The sequence below is a fragment of the Artemia sp. Qi Xiang Cuo genome, chromosome 11, assembly GCF_049724085.1.
Source record: "Artemia sp. Qi Xiang Cuo chromosome 11, ASM4972408v1, whole genome shotgun sequence".
NCBI lineage: Eukaryota > Metazoa > Arthropoda > Branchiopoda > Anostraca > Artemiidae > Artemia > Artemia sp. Qi Xiang Cuo.
In genome coordinates, this window is record NC_142804.1 from 1,923,286 (window position 1) to 1,946,653 (window position 23,368).

The 23,368-nt window shown below is 35.2% G+C and overlaps 1 protein-coding gene across 2 annotated transcripts; it reads left to right on the forward strand.

Moving 5' to 3' along the window:
- Positions 1 to 404: 404 nt before the first annotated feature.
- On the forward strand, positions 405 to 23,132 carry LOC148946520 (uncharacterized). Of its 2 annotated transcripts, none has more exons than XM_089097031.1 (4): positions 405 to 480; positions 12,840 to 12,972; positions 15,957 to 16,224; positions 22,247 to 23,132. In XM_089097031.1, the coding sequence occupies exons 2-4, from the start codon at positions 12,840 to 12,842 to the stop codon at positions 23,067 to 23,069; spliced, it is 1,224 nt and encodes a 407-aa protein (XP_088953157.1). In that variant the 5' UTR covers positions 405 to 480; the 3' UTR covers positions 23,070 to 23,132. The 2 variants fall into 2 exon arrangements, with proteins under 2 accessions (XP_088953157.1, XP_088953158.1); XM_089097032.1 differs by having other exon boundaries at positions 426 to 448.
- Positions 23,133 to 23,368: the final 236 nt, after the last annotated feature.

Genomic DNA, 23,368 nt, shown 5'->3' on the forward strand with positions numbered 1-23,368 from the left:
AAATCCCCTTACACTCTGTCGACTGAAAAGGGGTATCGAAAGGGGAACAGTGACTAATAAAGTAAATGCTTTCAGCATAATCTGTCTTTGACCCTAACTGAACGCTCAGCTTATAAGCTACTATGGAACACCTACGTCGAGGCTCATTGGTATTGTAGACATTTTCCCCATCCTAAAAAGCCATTATGTAAAGGGTTTTCTGAAAATTCCCCTTTATTGTTCCCCTCTTTTATGAATCGATGTTAATGTACATTAAACAATAAAAATAGTCTAGTTTAGGCGTTATCATGGATTGTTGTAAGGAGAACTGAATAATTGATATTACCTGATAGACTCCGTGACGCATTAGCTGTGTAACAATAAACTTACTTATTTTCATTTCAGTATTTGAACTGGTTTCATGGTTAGCATTGACTAAGAGGTGAAAACATCTATATGTGTAGCACAAGTAAGGATAAATAAAAATATTTGTGACGGAAGGTAAATAAAAGAAATTTCTTGATTTTGTTCAAAAGTTTTGAGTTAAATCAGTTTTTCTCCATTACTTAATAAAGTAGGTGGTGAAGATACAACTGGGTGCGTCTTTTGATCTTGCCAAATATATTAATTACTTCTCTCGCAAATTTTATTTTGAGTCCTATAAAAGATTCTTAAAGTGGTACCTTGCTCCTTGTTAGAATTAAATAAAAACACAAGCCTTTTCAATTGAAAGTAAGGAGCAACACTAAAACTTAAAAGGAACAAAAATTATAAGAGGGGTTGCTCCTCCTCAACACGTCACTCTTTACGCTAAAGTTTTTTAGTACCTTAACAAAAAGCTTCTTATTGTTCAAATTAAAAGAACATAGTGTTTCAGGTGTCGTCTTCACATAATTAGGAAATAGCTCAAACTCTACAGCAGATCGTAGTATGTTGTGGAGACGCAACCCCCCTTATATACTTATTAGTTTCTGTTCGTTTTAAGCTTTAATTTTGCTCCTTACTTTCAGTTGAAAAAACTTGTTTTTTTATTTAATTTCTGATCGTTTTTTAAATAATGCTAGGGGATCTGGCTACACCTCCATGGAAAAATCCCTCCTCCTGGCCGATTTATTCTCTAGACCAGTGGTACTCAAATTGTGGTACGCGTACCCCTTAGGGGTACACAAAGTTTGGTACTTATCGGTTAGCTGCAACACACGAGATTTTTGTATAGCATCTGCGCTTACTACCCGGTGTTCATTCGGGTTAGTATGCATTGTATAGTGGTCTGACAACACTAGTGAGGTGTTGAAATCTCCGTGAAAAAGATTTAAACTTTAGTTTTTTGGGGTTGAAGGGGCAAAAAAAGGTACCTAGGGTAGGTTAGGCTACATATTCTAATATATGCTATGCTTTAACCCCCCCCCCCTATTCAGAAAATATATAACTCAAATTTGTTTTTAAATTACTATATTTTCATCCTTTTTGTTTTATTTCATTAGTATTAAAGAAGCTTCATTTCTCGCATGTGTTCCAACAAACCGATAAGTATCCAAATTTTTTTAGGGGGTACACGGACAGCCAACAAAAACAAATTAAAACAACCCTTTAATTCTAGAACTGGTAATTTTATTTGTATTTTATCTATAGTTTACTTAGTAGGACTATTGGTGACTGAGAAGGGGTACCTAAAATGTTTTGTGGTAAAAAGGAGTACAGTGTCTAAATAAGTTTAAGAACCACTGCTCTAGACAATTCAATCCTGGTGAAAATTTACCCCGGGCACTTACATTTAACATCTCCACGCGTAAAATTGAATCGACAAAGAGAAAGCAAGACATAAGAAGAATCTCATATAAGAATTCTGGCAAATTTCACCAGAGTAAAATTTCCCCTTAAAAATTCACCCCCTGAAGACTTCCCTCCCCGCGACAAATTGTCCTCGTGGAAAATCCCACCTGTAGAAAATTTGCCCCCTCATCCATAAAATTTATGCATACTTCCTAATAGCAAATACTACACGTCCACAATGGACAAATTTTGTAACTTAAAGCCCTTTCCCCAGGGACTGTGGGTGGTCATGAAAACTCCAAAGGTGTATTTATTTGGCCTTTCAACTATGCTGAACATAATTACTATCTCAAAATTTCGATCGGACGGTTTTGATATAAAAAGGGCCATGGGAGGGGGTCTAGTTGCCCTTCATTTTTTTAGCACTTAAAAAGGCCCTAGAACTTTTAATTTCCGTTCTAGTAACCCCTCTTCCGATATTATAGGACTACTGGGTCGATACGAACACCCCTGGGAAAAAAAAGAACAATACAAAAACACAAATAAACACGCATCTTTCTTATGGCAAAAAATACAAAATTCCCCATTTATCCAGATAGGAGCTTGAAACCTCTACAGTAGGGTTCTCTAATACGCTGAATTTGATGGTGGGATATTCATTAAGACTCTATGGCTTTTAGGGATGTTTTAACCTTTTTTGAAAATCAGGCAAATTTTCTCAGGCTCGTAACCTTTGATGGGTAAGACTAACTTAATCAAACTTATATATTTGGAATCAGCATAAAAATCAGATTCTTTTGATGTATCTATTGGTATCAAAATCCAGTTTTTTTTTAGTTTCAGTTATTATTGAGCCGGGTCGCTCCTTACTTACAGTTCTTTACCACGAACTGTTTGAAACGGTTACCAGAAATTCTGAAAAATACCTTAAGACAATCATATGCACTTAGCCTACTCATCTCATTCCTAAGAGTAGGCTGCTTCACTTTACTACTCCCCCCCCTGATGAATATTTATACAGTTCTTTCTAAACTGTATTTTTAACAGAGCGGCTCTTTTCTTCTTTGCTATTTTCAGATGAACGAAATAGTATGAGAAATAGTGTGAATATTTATGTCTATTTATCCATCAACGGTGGGGGTTAGGCTAAGCCATGTACTTTTATTGTTGATATAATATTGTTGATGTAAAAGTAAGAAAATTTCACAAGAGGGCAAAATATGGGGAAAACCACTTCTTCTGAAATCAAGGTTATTTTTTTGTCCCCATATGAAAAAAAGCACGACAATTCCTCATGAGTAAGATATACTGTAATATAAAAAAGTAGAATCATTCGATTTCTATTCTACGATATTTCAAAGCCTACTGGTGGGGTTAAGGTAGAACATGAGGTTAGCAGCTGGTTTCGTATTAAATCAGGAGTTAAACAGGGTTGTGTTCTATCCCCCTTTATATGGATCATTTTGATGTATTTTGTCTTAAGAAGCACAGGAAAGGCAATGGGAGACTACGGAATAAGTTAGGGAGGAAAAACTCTCCTGGACTTAAATTATGCCTATGATTTAAGCATCCTAGATAAAAGTGTGAGGAAAATGAATGAACTTTTTGAAGTTTTGCGTGTTTAGGGTGCAAGAATAGGTTTGAAAATCAATGTTAAGAAGACTAAGTCGCTAAGACTAGGAATAAGTGAAGATGAAAATGCGACGTTGGGTAACGAAAAGATCGATCAAGTGGACAGCTTTACTTACCTTGGTAGTATTATTACTAAAGACGGTGGGAGCAGCAAAGATGTTAAAAGTAGAATAGCCAAGGCTCAGGGTGTGTTTTCACAGTTAAAACAAAGTTTGGAAGAATAGGAAGATATGTCTGCAAACCAAGATCAGAATATAGGAAGCTAAAGTGATAGCAGTGGTCAGATATAGCTTTGAAGCGTGGGTGCTCTGGAAAGCGGATGAACATTTGTTAGATCTTTTCCAGAGAAATTCCCTAAGGATTGTTCTGGGTACCGGGGTTGCCACCGAGGTTACGTTCGGACCATTTTTGGTACATTTTAAATAAAACGCTACGTTTTACGTTTAGGTCCTATAAACGTTACATTTTTGTTACGTTTTTGGATTTATGTTACAATTATGCTACGCTTTTGAATGATAAGTAAGTTCCACATTTTCTGAGTAATCTATTTTTCCCCCGTGAAAAAAATCCGCTGTTCCCATTTTAATTACACTGACATGAGTATCAACATTCTTTCACATCGCGGTCATTTGATCTTATCACCCAATCACTCAGTTATTAGGATGAGAAAATACCCACTTCGCTTACTCGCATTGTAAGTTAAGAAAACATTCTCTCTCATGAGGTCATGAGCATAAGATTATCATTTGCTTAATGACAAGCGACAATAGTCAGTTAGTCACCTTACCAACTTTCAATTTCATTATTTGAGTTTGAATCTTGTTCAGTCAACAGTCATACTGAAATGATACGGGGAAGAGGCTAGCTGAAGTCAGGAAGGAAAATGTATAATAAAAACACGTAAATAATAATAAAAGTTATTTTCTTTATAATTTCTTTTTAAATATGTAATTATAAGATGATATATGTATTATTCTTTGAGTAAAAACCTCACCCCCCCTTTCTCATTGTTTGGATATAATATCATGTTATGTACAAAACTTGTTTTTTCTAGATGATAATATTAACAGCTGACATTGACAAAATGTATAGAAATGTAAAAAAGAGCCAGATTTTTGTTATAATTAAGTTATATATAATCATTCAGGAAAGTTAGTTGAGCCAGAATTTTAAATTTTGTGGTAGACTTTCCAAGTATCATGGTCATTTTATGACATTATACTCCCCCTCTCCATTTGTATTTTCAGAAAAGGGGCCATGATATTTGAAAATAGTATAAAATAAAGAATTTAATGGTACTGCTTGTGTGTTTAGCATGTTTTCTTCAGAAAAGGACAATCACTAAATATTTGGCTTTAGAAAAAGACAACTAGACTAGTGCTCATTTTTATGAAGAATATAAACACTAGTATTTGTATCTGTATATGGTAGGCTTGCAGTTTACTTAAAAACTGATTCATAGGGACCACGCAGGCTGGGTTGGGGCCCTAAACCCATGAGAACTTAAATTCCTTCGAATTTCTCGGAATTTCTTTATTAACTTATAGGTTTTTTACTATTCCCTCTAATTTTTTTTAATAAATCATTTCCAGTTCGTTTTTATTAACTCACCGATCTTTTTGTTACATCTTCCATTTATTTATTTGTTGCACAATTTTCTTTTAATTTGTGAACTATTCTTCAACCACTTCCGAATGTTCAGTTACTTCCCACATTTATCAGTATAGCACAACGGTATGAGTACTTCCTGAGGCTGTGTTAACTTAGGTTGTGATCTTGGATGAGAAATTATATTTTCTTTTTAATTGGAAAATTAAAAGTTGAAAAAAAAATTTGTTTCCAGAATCTATAAATATAAGTGAAAATTAGGGGCAAAAAACGATTCGCTTTTTCATAATTTGATCTTTTTTACTTGTTTTCCTCAAGTCATCGACTTATTTCGCTTATGCATTCAAAACCTAGATAAATTTGGTGTTAATGTTATGTAAAACTCAATGCTTTTTGTGCCCCTCATTTTCACTTATATTAATATATTCTTCAGAAAAAAAATTTCTCTACCTTTTAGTTCAATTTGAAAAAAACCCTCCCCTAAAAGTTCTTTGCCTGGACTTGTGAGACCCGTCAAACCAGCTTTAGGCTAGCATTGCTGTGGTTGAATTATATGAACTCTTCTTTTATTTCTTTTGGTTGGGAGTTACAAGTCAAATTACAAACGGAAAAAGGCATTTTATGTAAATGACTGCTGTTTCGTATAGGAACTGATGACAACAATTGAAATATTTTTTGTTCGATAAAATAAAAACAAAACAAAAACTCTGTCACTCGGAATTGAAAATTGAATTCAAAATTGTTAAAATGATCGATAAATATGTTTCCAGAAATGGCATTACTCTCAGAGACCCTGTGACTGGGGCCGTAAGTAATTCAAATTGACAATTATGTTTTACAGTAGAAAAGAGGGGCCTGTTTGACGCTAGGGATGTTAATGGCTCGAAACTTTCATGGATCGTTCTCTTGCAAAGAGGGGCCTAATTTTCAAAAAGAAAATCAGTACACACACCCTTACCAAATAATTAGACCCGAAATAAGGCCAAAAACACATTTTTTCCTGATCGGCCCGAAGCTTATATCCTTGAGTTCTCGGGATAAGGGACCTCAAAGCAGAAGGAACAATCGAAAAAAATTAATTCCTCTCATCCCAAAAAAATAGCCCGACAAAGGCCCAGAAAAGGGCCAAACACTTTTTTCGCCCGGCCACTTCCCATGGAAGTGTGTTCAGGAAAACTTGAGCGGCGCTCATTCAAGATAGGCTTTTTGTTCAAAATAGTTCAAATGGAAATTGGTTGTTCTTGTGTCCTTTTTGAAAGGGATGAAAGGGATTTAATGACAACTAACTTCCTTCTCAAGGCCTTTTCTGCTACTCTTACCCTCCGTGACTCCCTAATGTTTGATCAAAATGTTGAGATAATCATTTCGTTCAAAAACGTTGATTGGTCTAATAAGTGTGGCTCCAGGTTCAACATCCCCCTCCCCCAAAGCTCAGGCCAATTACATTAAATTATTTGAATCACCGAGTGTTCACAATTAGGTTATAGTGAAAAATGTGACCATGTTTTGTCGTGGTTTTTCGATCTGCTAGAAGCTATAATGGGTTGTGGGCTAGACCAAGACTCCTAGATTTTCCCAAAGGTATATTCTGGAGACAAAACGGGTACCTGATTAAGTTAAAAGACTCCTTGTGCACCAGATATTTCAAATTATTTGCATTGTCTCTGGAATGGCTTTGGGGCTTAAGTTGAAACTTTTACGAGTATTAGAGCTTTGATAAATGGATCTCAAATTTTGACTTAGAGGAGGGGAGGTGTCAATCAAAAAGATACTGTGTGTATTCAGGTCATAGATCTGCAGTATCTTGAGAACAACTTTGGGTTTGAAGTTAAAACTTGAAGGCACTGTTGGGGAAAGGAAGGAGGACGGTGGGGTAAAGTATATCTAAATTTATTCCCAGGGGAGAAAATGAGGAATGGGTGAAGGTTTTATCGTAGATCAGCCAAAGCATCTTCGCACTATAAGCTCCTACTACTACTACTATTACTACTACTACTGCTACTTCTAACAGCTCGCCACAACACCAAGCCGCCTGAGGCCAACACAGCTACGCATGCTCCTCCTCCATCCAAATCTATTCAAAGCCTCCCTTTTTACGCCCTCCCGCGAAGTTCCCATTTCCTTTAACTCTTTCTTTATGACGTCTTCCCACCCCAGACGAGGACGACCTGTTTTCCGTTTAGCCCTAGAGGGTTGGCCGAAAAGAACAATCTTCGGCAATCTGTCATCCTTCATCCGCACAACATACCCTAGTCACCTCAACCTTTCTTTCATTATAGCCCTAGAGAGCGGTATTGAATCAACATTTTTCGTATAGCCTATTGTTTGAAATACGGTCAGTCAGCCGGGTACCCAGAACAATCCTTAAGCAATTTCTCTGGAAAACATCTAGCAAATCTTCATCCACTTTTCGGAGCGCCCATGCTTCGACGGATTCGACGAATTGTGAATTGTGAGTTGTGAATCTTACTGAATTGTGAGGATTCTCTTGTGAGGATTCGACGAGCACCTATTCCACACGAAGATGGATTTTTTTTTCCAAGAAAAAAATATGAAAGGAAGGAAAAGTGGTATTAATGCACAATTTGGGCTATTGAGAACTACTACTACTACTACTAACAACTCACCGCAGCACCAAGCCGCCTGATGCCAACACAGCCGCACACGCTCCCCCTTCATCCCAATCTATTCAAAGCCTTCCTCTTTACACCCTCTCAGAAAGTTCCCATTTCCTTTAATTCTTTTTTTATGACATCCTCCCACCCCAGACGGGGACGACCTGCTTTCCGTTCAGCCCTAAACGCTTGGCCGAAAAGAAAAATTTTCGGCAATCTGTCATCCTTCATCCGCACAACGTGCCCTAGCCACCTCAACCTTTCTTTCATTATAGCCCTAAAGAGCGGTATTGAACCACATTTTTCGTATGGCCTATCGTTTGAAATACAGTCAGTCAGCCGGGTATCCACAACAATCCTTAGTATAGTATTAGAAGTGTGGATAACCTTGTGATTGAGCCTAGGTAGAGAAATCGGGCGTGACTAGCGATTTGCTATTTGGGACCGAGTGTTTGGAATGTGCTTCCGATGCGTATTAAGGTGGCTGAACATCTACAGCCATTTAAGAAAAGATTAAAGAAGTATTTATTGGGAGGGGAGGATGAGGAACCATAGTTTGTGTATTCTTTGTTTATTTTTATTTATTTGAATATATATAAATATATATATATATATATATATATATATATATATATATATATATATATATATATATATATATATATATATATATATATATATATATATATATATATATATATATATATATATATATATATATATATATATATATATATATATATATATATATATATGTTTATATATATATATATATATATATATATATATATATATATATATATATATATATATATATATATATATATATATATATATATATATATATATATATATATATATATATATATATATATATATATATATATATATATATATATATATATATATATATATATATATTCTGAGGAAACTTGAATTTTTCAAATTTTTGGGTCACTCTCTTGCCCGAGACTCTGGGCGGGTGGATGCTCTCAAATATGGTTCCAAATTCCTCTATATATACATATGTATACATACATATACACATACATACACATATTATTATATGTGTATGTATGTGTACATGTATGTATATGTATATATATTGAGCTATTTAGTTGAATTTATTGATGTTGGTTGTTGTAGTCGTTCATCCTCAGAGCTTTGTTTCTTCTGGAACGGCTACTGGTCAAATGATTAAATTGTGTTTTTTTTAGTAATAAAGTTTAAACCAATTAAAATTAAATTAAATCCTATTATCTTCATCTTCCAAATAGTACCTATTCATTGCCTAAGCCCAGCCCTGCATTCTGAGGAAACTTGAATTTTTCAAATTTTTGAGTCACTCCCTTGCCCGAGACTCTGGGCGGGTGGATGCTCCCAAATATTATTCCAAATTCCTCTTTCAATTTACCACTTGTTCACGGATGCCCACCATCACCAATCACTTTTCAAATAGTATCTATTCAATGCCCCAGCTCAGTCCAGTATTCTGAGCAAATTTCAGGTTTTCACAAAGTTTTGAAATTTTTGGGTCGCCTGCCTGAGACTTTGGGAAGGTGGGTGCCTCCAAAAATTGTCCCAAATTCCTGTCTCGCCTTAGAACTTATTGACGGATGTCAAAAGCCATGAATGATTTAGAAAGACGACAGGAAGATGACAAGGGCTACGGAAGAACGTGGTATCAAATAGGAATGTCGAACACTCCTAGACTTAGATTATATTATGATTATATTATATTTATCAAAAATATTATGAGTCCTAGCCAATCGCGAAAAAAGTTCTTGTCAAATTTTCTGGTGAAACAAAACTTACAAAAAAATATATCGCTGACCTTCAGCGTAATAAACTGTGCGCACCTATTCAATACTGTGTAAATGATGTATAAAAGACGCTTGATTGTATAGAATATATATTTACGTATGATCATAAATAAGCGCGGCCCCTAAAACTACGGGGTAATATTAATAATTTTTCGACAGAAAACTGCCTCCAGATTACGAAAATTCTTGCTTGATACCGTTTTGACCTTAATTGGGCCAAAATTGCAAATTTTATGCGTTTGTAATAACATAAAAAAGAATCGCTTCTGACGTATCTATTGTTTTCCAAATACTCTGGAGTTTCAGAGTTTCTAGTGTTTCAGGTTTTACTGACAGGGGTTGCTGTTTAGTTAAGCCGCTTCTTCATTTGCCCTTTTCAGTTGAAGTTGGCCAAGTGCCGTCAGTACGGATGACAAGTCAATGGATACCATTGGGGGAGGAGGCAGAACTTCCTTATTTGGGTGAACACTGATTGGTTACCCATCTCAATGCTGAATGGTCAATTTAACCTGAATAAAACAATGAAGACAGGGTTTATCACTTGTTATTGTGAACGGTTTGATTCCAAAATGTGAAAATTTGATAAGCATTATCTCACTTATTTAAACTCAGTTCCTCCCAAACCTGTAGGCGCATAAGACAGCAAAAGTCGACTTCCAATGCGGATGATCTTTGGCCAGTGTCCATAGCTCATCGAAGGATGACTGCAAGACTCTGGCTTCCTTTTTCAAGAAAAAGGCCTAGTGTATTCCGTTGTCTGTTGCTCTACCGAAGACCTGGGTGAGTTCTACTAGTCAACTTGGCTTGAATAAGGCAATGAAGTTATGGCTTATCACTTGTTATCATGAACGGTTTGATTCCGAATCGGGAAAATTTGACAAGTATTATGCTACTTATTTAAACTCAGTTTCTCCCATATCTGGAGGCGTATAAGGCAGCAAAGGCCAATTTTCACAGCGGACGATCTTGGGCCAGTTTCTATAGCTCATCGAAGGACGACTGTAAAACTCTCGCTCAGTTTCTCCCATATCTGGAGGCGTATAAGGCAGCAAAGGCCAATTTTCACAGCGGACGATCTTGGGCCAGTTTCTATAGCTCATCGAAGGACGACTGTAAAACTCTCGCTTCCTTTTCAAGAAAACGGCCTAGCGCATTTCGTTGTCTGTCGCTCTACCGAAGACCTGGAGGAATCCCACACCAAACTTCGTAGAGAAGTCGTCCTTGTCCCAAGCGAGTTATGCTCCTCTAGTATCACCATCTACTAAGCTGGATTCCATCTGTTATTTGTGGCTGCACTTCACCATCAATGTCGCAGGATCTGAGAACTAAATCTATAATAATAATAAACAATATAGGGGACAGAAAACACCCTTGCCTTGCACCAAGCTCAACTGAAAATCACTCGGTCAATCTGGCTTCTGTTAGGACAGCACATAGCTGCTCATCATAATGGGATTTAATCATCTCTAAATTTTTCCGGGGCTCTATGGAATGGAAAAATGCTCCACTTTACTCCACGGTATACTGAGAAAAACGCTTTCAGGAAGTCAATCAAAACAGAAATGAACTGTGCCTAACTTTCATTTTATTCTTCTTGCAGCACCAGAAGACTCAAAGTTAAGTCACAGCACGATCGATTCAGTGGAAAACCATGCTGCTCATCTCTTAACCCAGCATTTACTTGACAGAAAACCATGCTTTTAGTTGTCTGAAGTGCTACAATAAAGAAGTAATTGTCTTCAGTTGCAGCATAATGATTTTTTTCCTTTCTTGAAAATGTGACGATAACACCTTCCCTTCAATCTAAAGCAAGAGGCTCAGCATTCTAAACCTTTGCAAACAATTTGAAGAGTGGTTCTCTGATAACTTCTCTGCCATACCTAAGTATCTCTGACGGGATCCTGTCATGACCAGCTGCTTTTCCATTCATTAGTGCCTTCAGTGCATTGTCAAACTCCTCAGAGAGAATAGGGCATTTATATATATTAAAATCTGTATATATGTGTATATATGGTCGGTTGGGAACATTAGCAAACTATTACCTCTAACGATTAGAAACGCCTTACTGATTAGTCAGAAGCTGACTATTTACATCTTCGACATAAGTAAAAATGCTTGTTTGGAGACTTTCTATCTTCCTTAGTAGCATATATACGGTCCTACTGACTCCACGACTATCGGCTCGTTCAGCTTCATCTGCTAGGTGTTCGAATACAAGCCCTATTATCCTCTCTCGCACACTTCGTTACTTCTTTATTGGCATCGTTGTATTGTTCCTTCAAAGCATCAGTATCTCATTGTCACAGAAATGACTAGATAATATTTGTCACAGAGTACTTTAATTTCTGATTTCTTCTCCATAAGTCGCCAGGTAGTGTCACTAATCCACTCTTTTTTCTTCTTCTTTCAGGCATACCTTTAACAGACTGTGGCCTGACTCCCACAGTCCGCCAATGCTCATAGTATCGCATTTTGCAGGTTCCAACGCAGCAAGTTCATTTTTCCGTTCAATAGCATACTTCTGCAGCAACAAATTTTAGCAAAACTTCTGAATATTAATTTTTTTAACAGAACTGTAAGTTTTTGTCGGAGTATTTAACTTGAGTTTGCACTTGACTGTAAAAACTTGTTGATCCAAGAAGCAATCTGCATTCCTATATGTCCTGACATCTTTCTCTTCGTTTATTCATCATTATAAAGTCTATTTGCTTGTGCGGAAGCCAGGAACTTCCAACAAACAGCGAGTGGGTAGCGCAGAAGTCAATCAAATCACACACCATTTTCACTCAGGTCACCAAGTCCATATGCACCAGTCTAAGTTGGTGCATAGTGGGGATAATCTACAATCTTAACGTTGGAATCTGCGTACATTACTAGGGTATCACGTTGATGGACTTGGCTAAAAACGTCGTTCAATAACTGGTCGAAGGAATACTTTTCTTGTTCACCCCCTTTGTTGGTAGAGGCATAAACTGCAATGACAGTCAATTTTGTCGTTGAGGATCATTGAAATTCGCATCGACCCAATAATTGTTGATCATCAGGAAAGAGATCGCTCTTGTGGGGATTTTAAGTTCCAATACCATAGGACTAAGAAAGAAGGATTTTTATATCAAACCAAGGGGGAAAAATATCAGAATTTCACGTTTTTTCTTAGAGGGATGGTCAATTGATGCGTGTCTATTTGTTTTGTTTGGTAGTTCTTTTCCCCACAGGGAAAAACCTTACAAGTACGATTGTATCGAGCTAATGTTAGTAGAATATGGATAGAAGGTATATTCAAACGAAAATTTTAAGTTCTAAACAATTTTTGCCTGAATAGGGTCATCAAAAACAGGATCATCAAAAAAAGCTAGTTCTTCACCTAGTGACTTGAATTTCTTGAGATGGTAATAACCTTATTTTTCAGATGTTGATATGGATACTCAAGTCTATTTTGTCGATTTTGATTGCTACTTCAATAAGCTTTACTGATTCATCTTTTACAACCAAGTGCCCTGGCGACCTTGAATGCACACCAGTTATGAGATGCAATGACATAGGTAAGAAATGACCTTTCAGCGGATCAGGTATTTTTTTGAAATTTTTCTGGCAAAAATCTATACGTACCGTAGTCAGGATATAAACCTATTCTTTCTTACTTTTCTTTTCGAGTTCCTTATAGTTTTCAATGGAATGTCATGTTTTAGATAAAATAAACGTTTGATAAAACATAAATGCCTAAACATATTGTCTAAGTTATTATGTTTATGAAACGCCAAACTCTTCAGTAGCTATGCCTGAATGAATATTTGGATCAGGCCACATTGGCGATATGCCTCACTGTTCCTAGTATACAAATTGCATCTAATAACATTTAGCATTTCAGAAATATGTTAGTTTAACCAAGTTTCAGAAAGCTCAATTATTCGAAATTATGAAAGGTTCAGAATCTGGCAAGTGAAGTCAAAACTTGAATATAAGCCTTGGCATTTTAAGTGGTAAACCTTTAGCGAATTATTAATATTCGAAGGATATGTATGATATAATCCATTAGAAAGAAAGAACATTTTTTTTGGATCCTCAGACCTCTTCGGGTGCATAAAAACGGTATTCAAATTTCCTTTTAGAACCCTCTATAGTTATCTTTAAACTTAATTTTAATATTCTCCAGTCCTTATAAGCTCTAGATTCCTGGAGCATTAAAAAAAAACTTCATCCATAACAATAACTAACCAAAAGAAATAACCCACGGTCTGGACTGCAGAAAACAATGAAACTATTGAAAAAACTTAAAAATCTATTAACTAATACAGAAAAATAAAAACAATAAAAAATAGCATATATAAAAAAAAACCTTTTATAAAGACTTTAGCAATTTTTAGCAATAGCTCTCTTAACATCATTACAATTTTCGATTTCCAGAGACTAAATCTAAAATTACTGCCTATTTTTAAGACGTATTACGATAAAGCATCATTTTAGCTCAGCGGTTCTCAACATCTTTCAGTTACTCTACCCATTTCCAAGTCAGTTTTCAGTTTCTACCCCCCTCGCCTTCCATTGTTTTTTTTTTTATATTTGGTATCATGGGTATAAGTGGGTATTAAAAAGTTCATTACTTTTATTGTATACGACGAGAGTGTATTTATATTTAAATCTGACAAAAATATACGCAAATACAAAGAAAATTAAACAATACAAAAATAATATAAATTGTTAATTGGTGTTATATTTGACAATTATCTGTTTTGAATGTGACCCTTATTCTTGGTTTGTGGCACATTTTTTTTGTATCAAGTTCTAGTGATACTAGGCACAATCTTAAATCTGAGGCAGCTTTCATTTATTCCGGCATTTATTTCTTATTGAAAAGCACGAAAAGAAAGCTTATTTCTCTCTATCTGTTTCTCTCCATCTGTCTCTCTCTTTCTCTTTATCCGTCTCTCTTTTTCTCTCTATCTGTCTATATTCCCTATTTTGAAATAGGGAATTTTGAAAAACTTGAAACTTTGGCAATCAAAAACGACCAGAAATTAATTAAAAAAAAAACTTTCAGAAGAAGATGTTTTCTAAAGAAAAGTCAAGGCCATAAATTTCCCCGTTTCAAAAGCCATATTTGCGTATATTTGTGGCAGATTTAAGTATAAATACAGTCTCTTCGTCTAAAATAAAAGTAATGAGCCTTTTAATACCCATTTATACCCATGATGCCAAATATAAAAAACAATGGAAGGGGAGGGGGCAAAAACTGAAAAACGGACTTGGAAATGGGTAGAGTAACTGAAAGAGGTTGGGAACCGCTGATCTAAAATGACGTCATCATTACTATGCGCACCGGCGAACGGCAACAAAAACTTGAGTTCTCAAATTAGCCCAAATCAGTCCAAATTCATCGTTGTGCGTATCAAAAAAAAAAAAAAAAAAAAATTACCATTACTTTAAACTGGGATTTCAAAGTGGTGTCACTTGAAAATTTGATTAATATCATCTTTTTCTTTTATTGACAAATTAGCGACTTTGAAGAATTCGTCTTCAAATGGGTCTAAAATCCAATAATTTTTGTTTTCAGGTTCTCGGAATATATTTCTGCAATTCTGATTTTAAACTTTTTAAATGTAAACTTTTTAAATATATATATATATATATATATATATATATATATATATATATATATATATATATATATATATATATATATATATATATATATATATATATATATATATACAGTTTAGATAAAAAGAAAAGAAACCGAGTCAAGCCATCAATTCGATCAGTTCTGAATAAGAAATATACACGTGCTTCTTGTTGGCGTTAGACACAGGGGCGTAATTTGCTATAGATCTGGGGGGGGGGGTGCCCCCTCCAGACCCCATTTCCCCCTCCCCCAAGACTTCAGCCTCCCCCCAGTTGAAATTTAGTTTCTGCAAAAAAATCTCGTCAAAACTAAGATAAGCCTGCATAATTCAAGCATCCAAAGAAACAGGTCAGTTTTATTTAGTATATCTTTGCTTTTATGGTATTATATGGATCGTTTCTAAGTTTTCACTATCGTACATAGTGGTATAGAGATACATTAATCGTTTATCTGGGACTAAAACGGAATTGATCATGAGAGGAAATAAAAAAGAAATAATTAGGCCACTGGGGATGAGGAAAACTTGGCTATACTCAAAAAAAAAAAAAATCTGCTCATGTTCCCTTAATTTGGCTTTAAGTCCAAAGTATAAATTTGAAACAGAATGAAAGTTGCTGTTTTATGAGAGAAGAAAAACTTGCCCTTCCCCTCAAAAAGAATTATTTACTTTCTGCCTTCTTTTCAAATAAAAAAAAACAAACAAAAAGACTGAGCCCCAGCTAGTTCTCCCAACTTCTTACTAAATATCAAAATTTATGCATTAACAATTTCAGGTGCGTTTTTTAGTACCCATGCTCATTACAGTCAAACAGATTATGGGCTATAGACTCAAATATTACTTTCCTTAACCTTCCCTTTACTCATATTATCCTCACCCTTAATCCAACAACTTTCTAATATTTGCAGGGAAAAAGTATAGATGCGCTACAGGAAGCGTCTGCTGCTCTTCTATCGCTTCTGGAAAAACATTTGACCTAAAAACTTTTCTGAAGCCCCTGGATGTTGATATAAGTGAAATGATACCCACAACTGAGCTGAATACTCCAGAGCAAACAACTGTTTATCCAGAAACTACCACATTCAAAAGGGCAACTTTAGCACCAGCCCGTACAAAGACAATCGCCAGCAAACAAGTTGTACAGGAAGTACATAAAAAACCTGTCACTGCCAATTTGTAAGTACAGAAAACATAGCAATGATAATATTGATAACCAGTCACATACACAGGATTTAGTTTCGTGGAGGGGGGGGGGGAAATTAGAAAAAGGAAGTAAATTTGTTTGGATCAGCAGAGTCGTGGTATGCTAACATTGCCCATGGTTGAATTTGAGATCTTAACAAATATTTATAACGATTCCTGGAACATAAAAATGTTTACAAGTTTTTTTTACCATGAACTGTAGAGGAATAAGAAGAGAGTGTTTCTCTTTATTAGGCTTAAAATACAAAGAAAATCAGTATCAAAACATTTCCCACATGGAAATATCTTGGGTCTATTCGTACCTTGAAAACAAAAATTTCAACTATTTTTTCGACTGTTTCAAAATTATTGAGTTTTTTAAAGCAATGTGACATTTTGGCAGTGTTGCAAAGGGTTAACCAATGCTAATCTTTCTCTTAATCTTATAGTATTAACTTGCCAATGTAATCACACATGATCTTACACTGGATTAATGAAAAAAAACATGTTCCAAAAAAGAAATTTTTCAAAAAAAAAGTAAGGAGCTATATTAAACCAAAGACAAGCAGAAATAAAAGTAATATAATTGTTCAAACTAAACAGTAAATTAAAAAAATCAGACCCAAAACGGAAAGAACTTACAATTTATAGTCAAGTCGAACTTAAAACGAGCGTATATAACCGCAAATAGGAATAGAGTTAATGCCCCTTGAGCTTCTTAAGGTCCATAGTGTCATCTGCACTCTGTAAAAAAAAAAGAAAAAATGCACTTTACTGAAACGCTTTTTGTGTTATAATATTAATGAATTGAAAAACAATTTTATGCAAAAAAGAATTTTTCAAAGAAAAGTAAAGAGCTATTTGAACCAAAGACGATAATCTGAATCAATCAATGATTCAGACTCAAAACGAACAGAAATCACAACCAATGAATAAATGAGACGAACGTACGAAAAACAAATCTTGGAAAAGAACATAAATTGGAATGAATAATCAGGTCAAACCTAAAACGAACAGGAATAGTCACAGGCAGAAGTAGGACTAACGCCTTCTAAGGACAAGGGTGTCATTTGCTTAGTATCGAAAACAGTTTTGTTTTGAGTAGTGTGTTTTTTGTTGTTCAAAACATCAGCAACGAGAACAAGAAAAGAAAGAAAATTTCTGCTATAACCAAGATTACTGAAAAGAACTAACGAAAATAAACTGTTAACATATAATGACATTCGTTCCTGGGATTCTCAGCAGTTTTTGATTTATTACCTTTAGAAAAGAGAAAGCGCTGAAAATGTACTCTTTTTTTCAGTAATGCTCAGATGACTCTCTGACCTTTAGAAGGCTTAGGGGGGTTTAGTCCTACTTCTGCTTGTGGTTATTATTGTTCATTTCAGGTTTTACTAGATTATTATTGCAACTTCTGTTCGTCTTCGGTCTTAGTTATTCATTGATAGTGACTCCAATTCATTTTAAGTTTGAATTATTATTTGACTTTATTTCTAATCGTCTTTGGCTTAATGTAGCTCTTTACTTTTTTTGAAAGACTTCTTTTTTGGAAAGACAAATTTTGAAATTAATTTCTGTTCCTTTTTTATTCACATTGTTCTTTTTATTGGTGAATGAAAGGAACGTTTGTAAGGTTTTTGTCGGTTTTCTGTTCTAGAATTAAGATTTTGGCTTGCTATATATATAAAATATCGGTGAAATTTATTATCGGGTAAAACGACTATATCTAACATTGGTTAAGAAAATTCAAAAGGTGGTATGTTACAAATTATAAATTTTATATGAAAGCGAAAAACTGGGAAGTATATTATGGGTTTTTTAAAGATGGTTGACGAACGTTTGGCGTTGATACTGATGGTTTTTATTAACACACAGGTTTTGATTAAATTTTTACCTGGGCTTGAAGATCAGATGAAAAAAATTTTACACCAAAACCTAAAAATTCCAGCTGTTTCTAAATTTTAGAAATGGATATACAGATAATTTTGAGAAAAATAGGAACTCTAATTTGTCTTGGAAACCAAAAAAAAAAAAAAAAAAAAAAAAAAAAAAAAAAAAAAAAAAAAAATCGACAAATCCTTTGATTTTATGCCGTCTAATAGGGTTTGTTATTAATACCCCTTTGACAAAAAATGTCACATAATGTCTTTTGAAATACCGAAGATGACGCTATAATTCAGTCTATGAGCTAGAATTAGGGTAGTGAGTCATTTTAATTCAACCAAGGTCAATATCTTGTATCTCCTCCTTGAAATACGTTCGGGAAGTAAAGATACACAATAGGAACCTTTTCTATTTTATGATCTGTTTTTCGAAAAAGTGTTTAACTGACCTTTCAATTTGGGACTGACGATGTCATTTTTTTCGTAGGATATCTGATGACGGGGTCGGACATAAGACCTCTCTTATCACGCCCTCTGGATTATCACATTTAGTTCGAAGAAGTAGATAAACAAGTCCAGTCAAAATCATCCATTCCTACTTGTAAAGGAGGAGAAAAACAGGGGAGATAAAAGGAGGACTGACTCAGTTTAAAAGTGATTCAATTTACTCACTCCCTATATTTTCTAAGATTTTAGCCTAAAAATTTAGTTTTTTTATACTCCCAGTCCCCTTCCCTCTTAGAAAATCAAACACTTCTCTCCTCTTTGCTTCAGATGTTCACGTCTAAATTTGTGCACGAAGTAACTAGAGGATAATTGGATTCCCATTGCTTATAATCCCAATTCAGACATCACAAGGAATCACCACCAAATCCACCCTGCGCAGGACCGAGGATCTCATGACAAATATCAAAGAGAAATATAAAAGTTTGAAATAGGTGTTTTGCCTAAAGATTATCATATTGCAACACTTCCCTAATTATGTGTATTTTTGGTCTTCGAGGATTGGGAGGGGGGGGGGGGGTCCTGACTTCGGTAATCAAAAAGCCGGTATGCAACATTTTTGTTAAGATCAGATCGTATATATTTATTTTTTTCAAGATTATATTACATTTATTCCCCAGCCTTTTAAACTCAGGACACCCTGAGATCAACCACTATATACCATTTTCATATAGATTGTTTGGTTCTTACAAGCTTCGGTTCTTTTCAACTTGTAGTTTTATCGGTAACCCGGCCGGTACCAGAAAAGCTGGCCGGGTACCCAACTGATTTGTAAGGGGTTTATACCGGTAAATACAAATGATAGTTATACAACTAAAGATCACCTAAATTTGTTCACCCCAAACTTGATCACCAGAAAGGTGGTCAGGTCACGAAACCATTCAAAAAGGATTTCCAGCGACCATAAACTAAGAGTACTGAAACTGAATTAATAAGACTAAATTGCAGTTTCATAATTTGGCATGAACTATACTCCTATCCTCAATTTAGCCTCATTTAGCTGAAATCCTGTTGCCAGTTTTCAAAGGATTTCCACATCTGGCAGTACAGGAGTACAGCCCTTCTGAAGATTAAGGCAACCCCAATGAGAAAGGTTATGGAAAATGAAGATGAATCCGCTCATGTGGAAAAAGAGCAGTATGAGTCAGGGTTCCTCAAACAAGAAATCACTAAAAGTCAGTTCTGATAAGAATCGAATTTCCTTTCAGTATCGATTTCACGTTGCCCAAGGAAAAAAAAATTCTTCCTGTTGGTAAATAAATGGTTCTCCTCTGTCTGAGATCAAAGTTAAAAAATGAATTTTTCCAGTCGTTAAATTTTTATTTAATGTATATAAAAGCTTACTGCTTGAAGCTTCTCTGCTGAATATACAAAACTAAAAGAATATGTTAGAATTATATTTAAATAGGTATTCTGATAATGGGTGTTTAGCAGTACAATTGACAATTCCTTAGGCAAGAGCTCACTTAAGCTCGGTTCTTCGAAAGCGGAATTTCCTTTCAGCAACCTGATTTAACGTCATTCAATCAAAACAGTTTCTTCATGCGGGCAAATGTTTGGTTCTCTTCTGCTTCTTTTTTGGATCAGAGCTTAAAAACACATTTTTCTGGCTGCTAAAATGTCGTTAAAATAAATAAACGTGTGTCATTTAAAAGTCGAACTTTTGAATGCACGCCATCCAAAGAATGCAATGGTTTTGTATTTTAAATGGACATTCGGAGGTTTTTTTTTCAAGAAATGATCCAATTTTTTAGAGAGAATTTCCCTTTCAATTAGAAATAGCAGCCAAAAGTTGCTATTTTGTCCTTAAAAAAATTGCCATCTTCAGCCTAAACTTGCCACCTTTCAGTCACGTGAGCCAAATCCGGTTATCTATATACTACTATCAAAAAGTTCGTGGTAACGAACAGTAAGGAGCGACCCGGCTCAACAGTAACCGAAACTCTAAAAAAACGGAATTTTGAAACCAATAGCTACATCAAAAGAATCAGATTTCTATGCTGATTTCAAATATATAAGTTTCATCAAGTTTAGTCCTACCCATAAAAAGTTATGTGCCTGAGACAATTTGTCTGATTTTCGACAAATGGGGGAAACACCACCTAAAAGAGGTGTTTCAGCTAAAAGAAAGCGTAGAAGTTTCAAGATCCTATCTGCAAAAATGTAGAATTTTGTATTTTTTGCCAGAAGAAAGATCACGGATGCGTGTTTATTTTATTTATTTTTCCCAGGGGTGATCGTATCGACTCAGTGGTCCTAGAATATCGCGGGAGGGCTCATTTGAACGTAAATGAAAAGTTCTAGTGCCCTTTTTAAGTGACAAAAAAGATGGAGGGCAACTAGGCCCCCTCCCATGCTTATTTTTTCCCAAAGTCACCCGATCAAATTTTAAGTTAGCCATTGTGTTCAGCATGGTCGAAAATATAATGGTTATGTCTTTGATGATGACTTAATCCCCTACAGTCCCCGGGGGGAAGTGTTGAAAGCTATGAATGTTGCCAAATGTTTACATATGGTATTAGTTATTGGGAAGTATACAGACGTTTTCAGGAGGGATTTTTTCTGGTAGTGGGGGTGGGAGTGGGTCGCGGTTACGTGGGAGGATCTTTCCATGGGGGAAGTTTTCATGGGGGAAGGGACATTGCTATGAAGAGGGTGCCGGATTTCCCAGCATTATTTAAAAAAACGGCCAGAAATTAAATAAAAAAAACAAGTTTTTCAACTGAAAGTAAGGAGCAACATCAAAACTTAAAACGACCAGAAATTACTATGCGTATGATTTGGTTCGCCCCCATGTCAATATTTTGCTCTTTACGCTAACGATTTTTTACCACTTTCATAAGAGATATTTATTCTAATTAACGGTCTTTGTGATTAAGGAGTCATTTTTAAAGAATTGGAACAAAATTTGAACTTTAGCGTAAAGAGCGAGGTATTGACTAGGGGGCGAACCCCCTAATATACATCATAAAAATATTCGAATATAGAAGTTCGTTACGTAAGTTAATTTTTAAATTATGTATATTTATTACTAATCAAAACGTTCGTAAATAAAATTAAACAAGTTTCGAGGAAGTCATTTAACCAAATAAAAGTAAAACCAATATGCAAATTTGTTTTAATTATTCATGTGCGGTGAGCCAAAATTGAAACCTGCATTAATTTAAAAACGTTCAAAAATTAAATAAGAAAACAAGTTTTTTTAACTGAAAGTAAGGAGCGACATTAAAATTTAAAATGAACAGAAATTATTCCGTATATGAAAGGGGCTATCCCCTTCTCAACGCCTTGCTCTTTACACTAAAGTAAGACTCTTTCCCATAACTCTATTTTTTAAATCAATAAAAACTTTAGCATAAAAAGCGAGGCGTTGAGGAGGGGACAGCCCCTTTCATATACGGAATAATTTCTCTTCGTTTTAAGTCTTAATGTCGCTCCTTACTTTCAGTAAAAAAAACTTGTTTTTTTTTTTTTATTTAATGTGCTTTAGGACCCGTCTTGTTCTTTTCTAGCAATAAAGATTTTCAGTGATCGATATAACAAAATAGTAATTACGTCTAAATTCCTTTAGCTTTTTAACAGATATTTAGTAAGCATGCATGCAGTATAACATCTTTTATTTATTTCAGAGTTCCACCCAAAAAGCAGCGAGCAACTACAAAAGGAAAAGTCCCTTTGAAGCCTACTGAAAATAAAGCTTTTCCACAATGGCTGTCGGTTTACCCAAATCCCTACACTGGACAATTAACTCCTTTTGCAGCCCCAGTAGTGCTACCGTCTGCACCACCCCGGAAGAAACCTGTGGTTTTCGACCCTATCTTGCAGTCATTACTTTACGGTTATCGAAAGGGTGAACTATACCTCGAGCAGAAAGACATTGATAGAATACCATATTTATTGCCACACGTACAGCAACAGCTCCAAATGCCATTTTGGCCAAAATCATCTAATAGTACTGGAGAAGGGGAAGGAGGAGGGAGAACAAAAAGGGAAACATCAAGAGAAAATGAGAAATTTACAAGGAAATCTTATTATAAAACCCAAGGTAGAGATATGGAAAAGGCTCGGCCTAATTATCAGAGCTATGATATTCTATCGTTTCACAACGTCCAGCGGAATTTAATACCAAACAGATTCAGTTATTCCCATCCTCCATGGTGGTACTACATACCAAAATATGTTCCATTGCCATATAATTCACAATATAATGCATATCCTGTACTGCCTAGGAGTAGCTATTCCATTCAACCATCTCCTCAAATTAGTAGGAGTACCCAACCAGCTCCCCAGACTAACAAGAGAGCTCCTATATCATCTCCGACTTACCAAAATGATGGCAAAGGGATAAAAGTACGACCTGGAAAACCAATAGTTATAAATATGATACAGTATCAAGGGATAGATGTGAAACTTTTGGAGATGATGTGCCAGGCTAGATCAATTGTCTGCTAACTATGGTGCTTGAAGTTGTACTTTAAAGAAAGCTTAAAATTATATGAAGTTATATTTGTCATAGTTCAAACGCTTAATTGCTTTTGCAGAAAAAATAAAACGATAAGAAGGGGAACTTTACTCTAGAGACAAGGGGTAGCTAAAGCGTTTGCATACATTAGTCCTGTTGTAATTCAATTTTAGCTCCGCTGTAGTGCCGCACACTCACGATAAAATAATCAGTCATAAAGAAGAAATTCTTCTATCGAAATATCACTTAATTTCAACAATCTTAATACCAGGTGGCTCGCTCAATTCCT

Coding starts and splice junctions, on each gene's coding strand:
- LOC148946520 (XM_089097031.1), top strand. CDS start 12,840: ATGTTGATATGGATACTCAAGTCTATTTTGTCGATTTTGATTGCTACT. Junction 12,973..15,956: donor TATGAGATGCAATGACATAG/GTAAGAAATGAC, acceptor TAATATTTGCAG/GGAAAAAGTATAGATGCGCT. Junction 16,225..22,246: donor AAACCTGTCACTGCCAATTT/GTAAGTACAGAA, acceptor TATTTATTTCAG/AGTTCCACCCAAAAAGCAGC.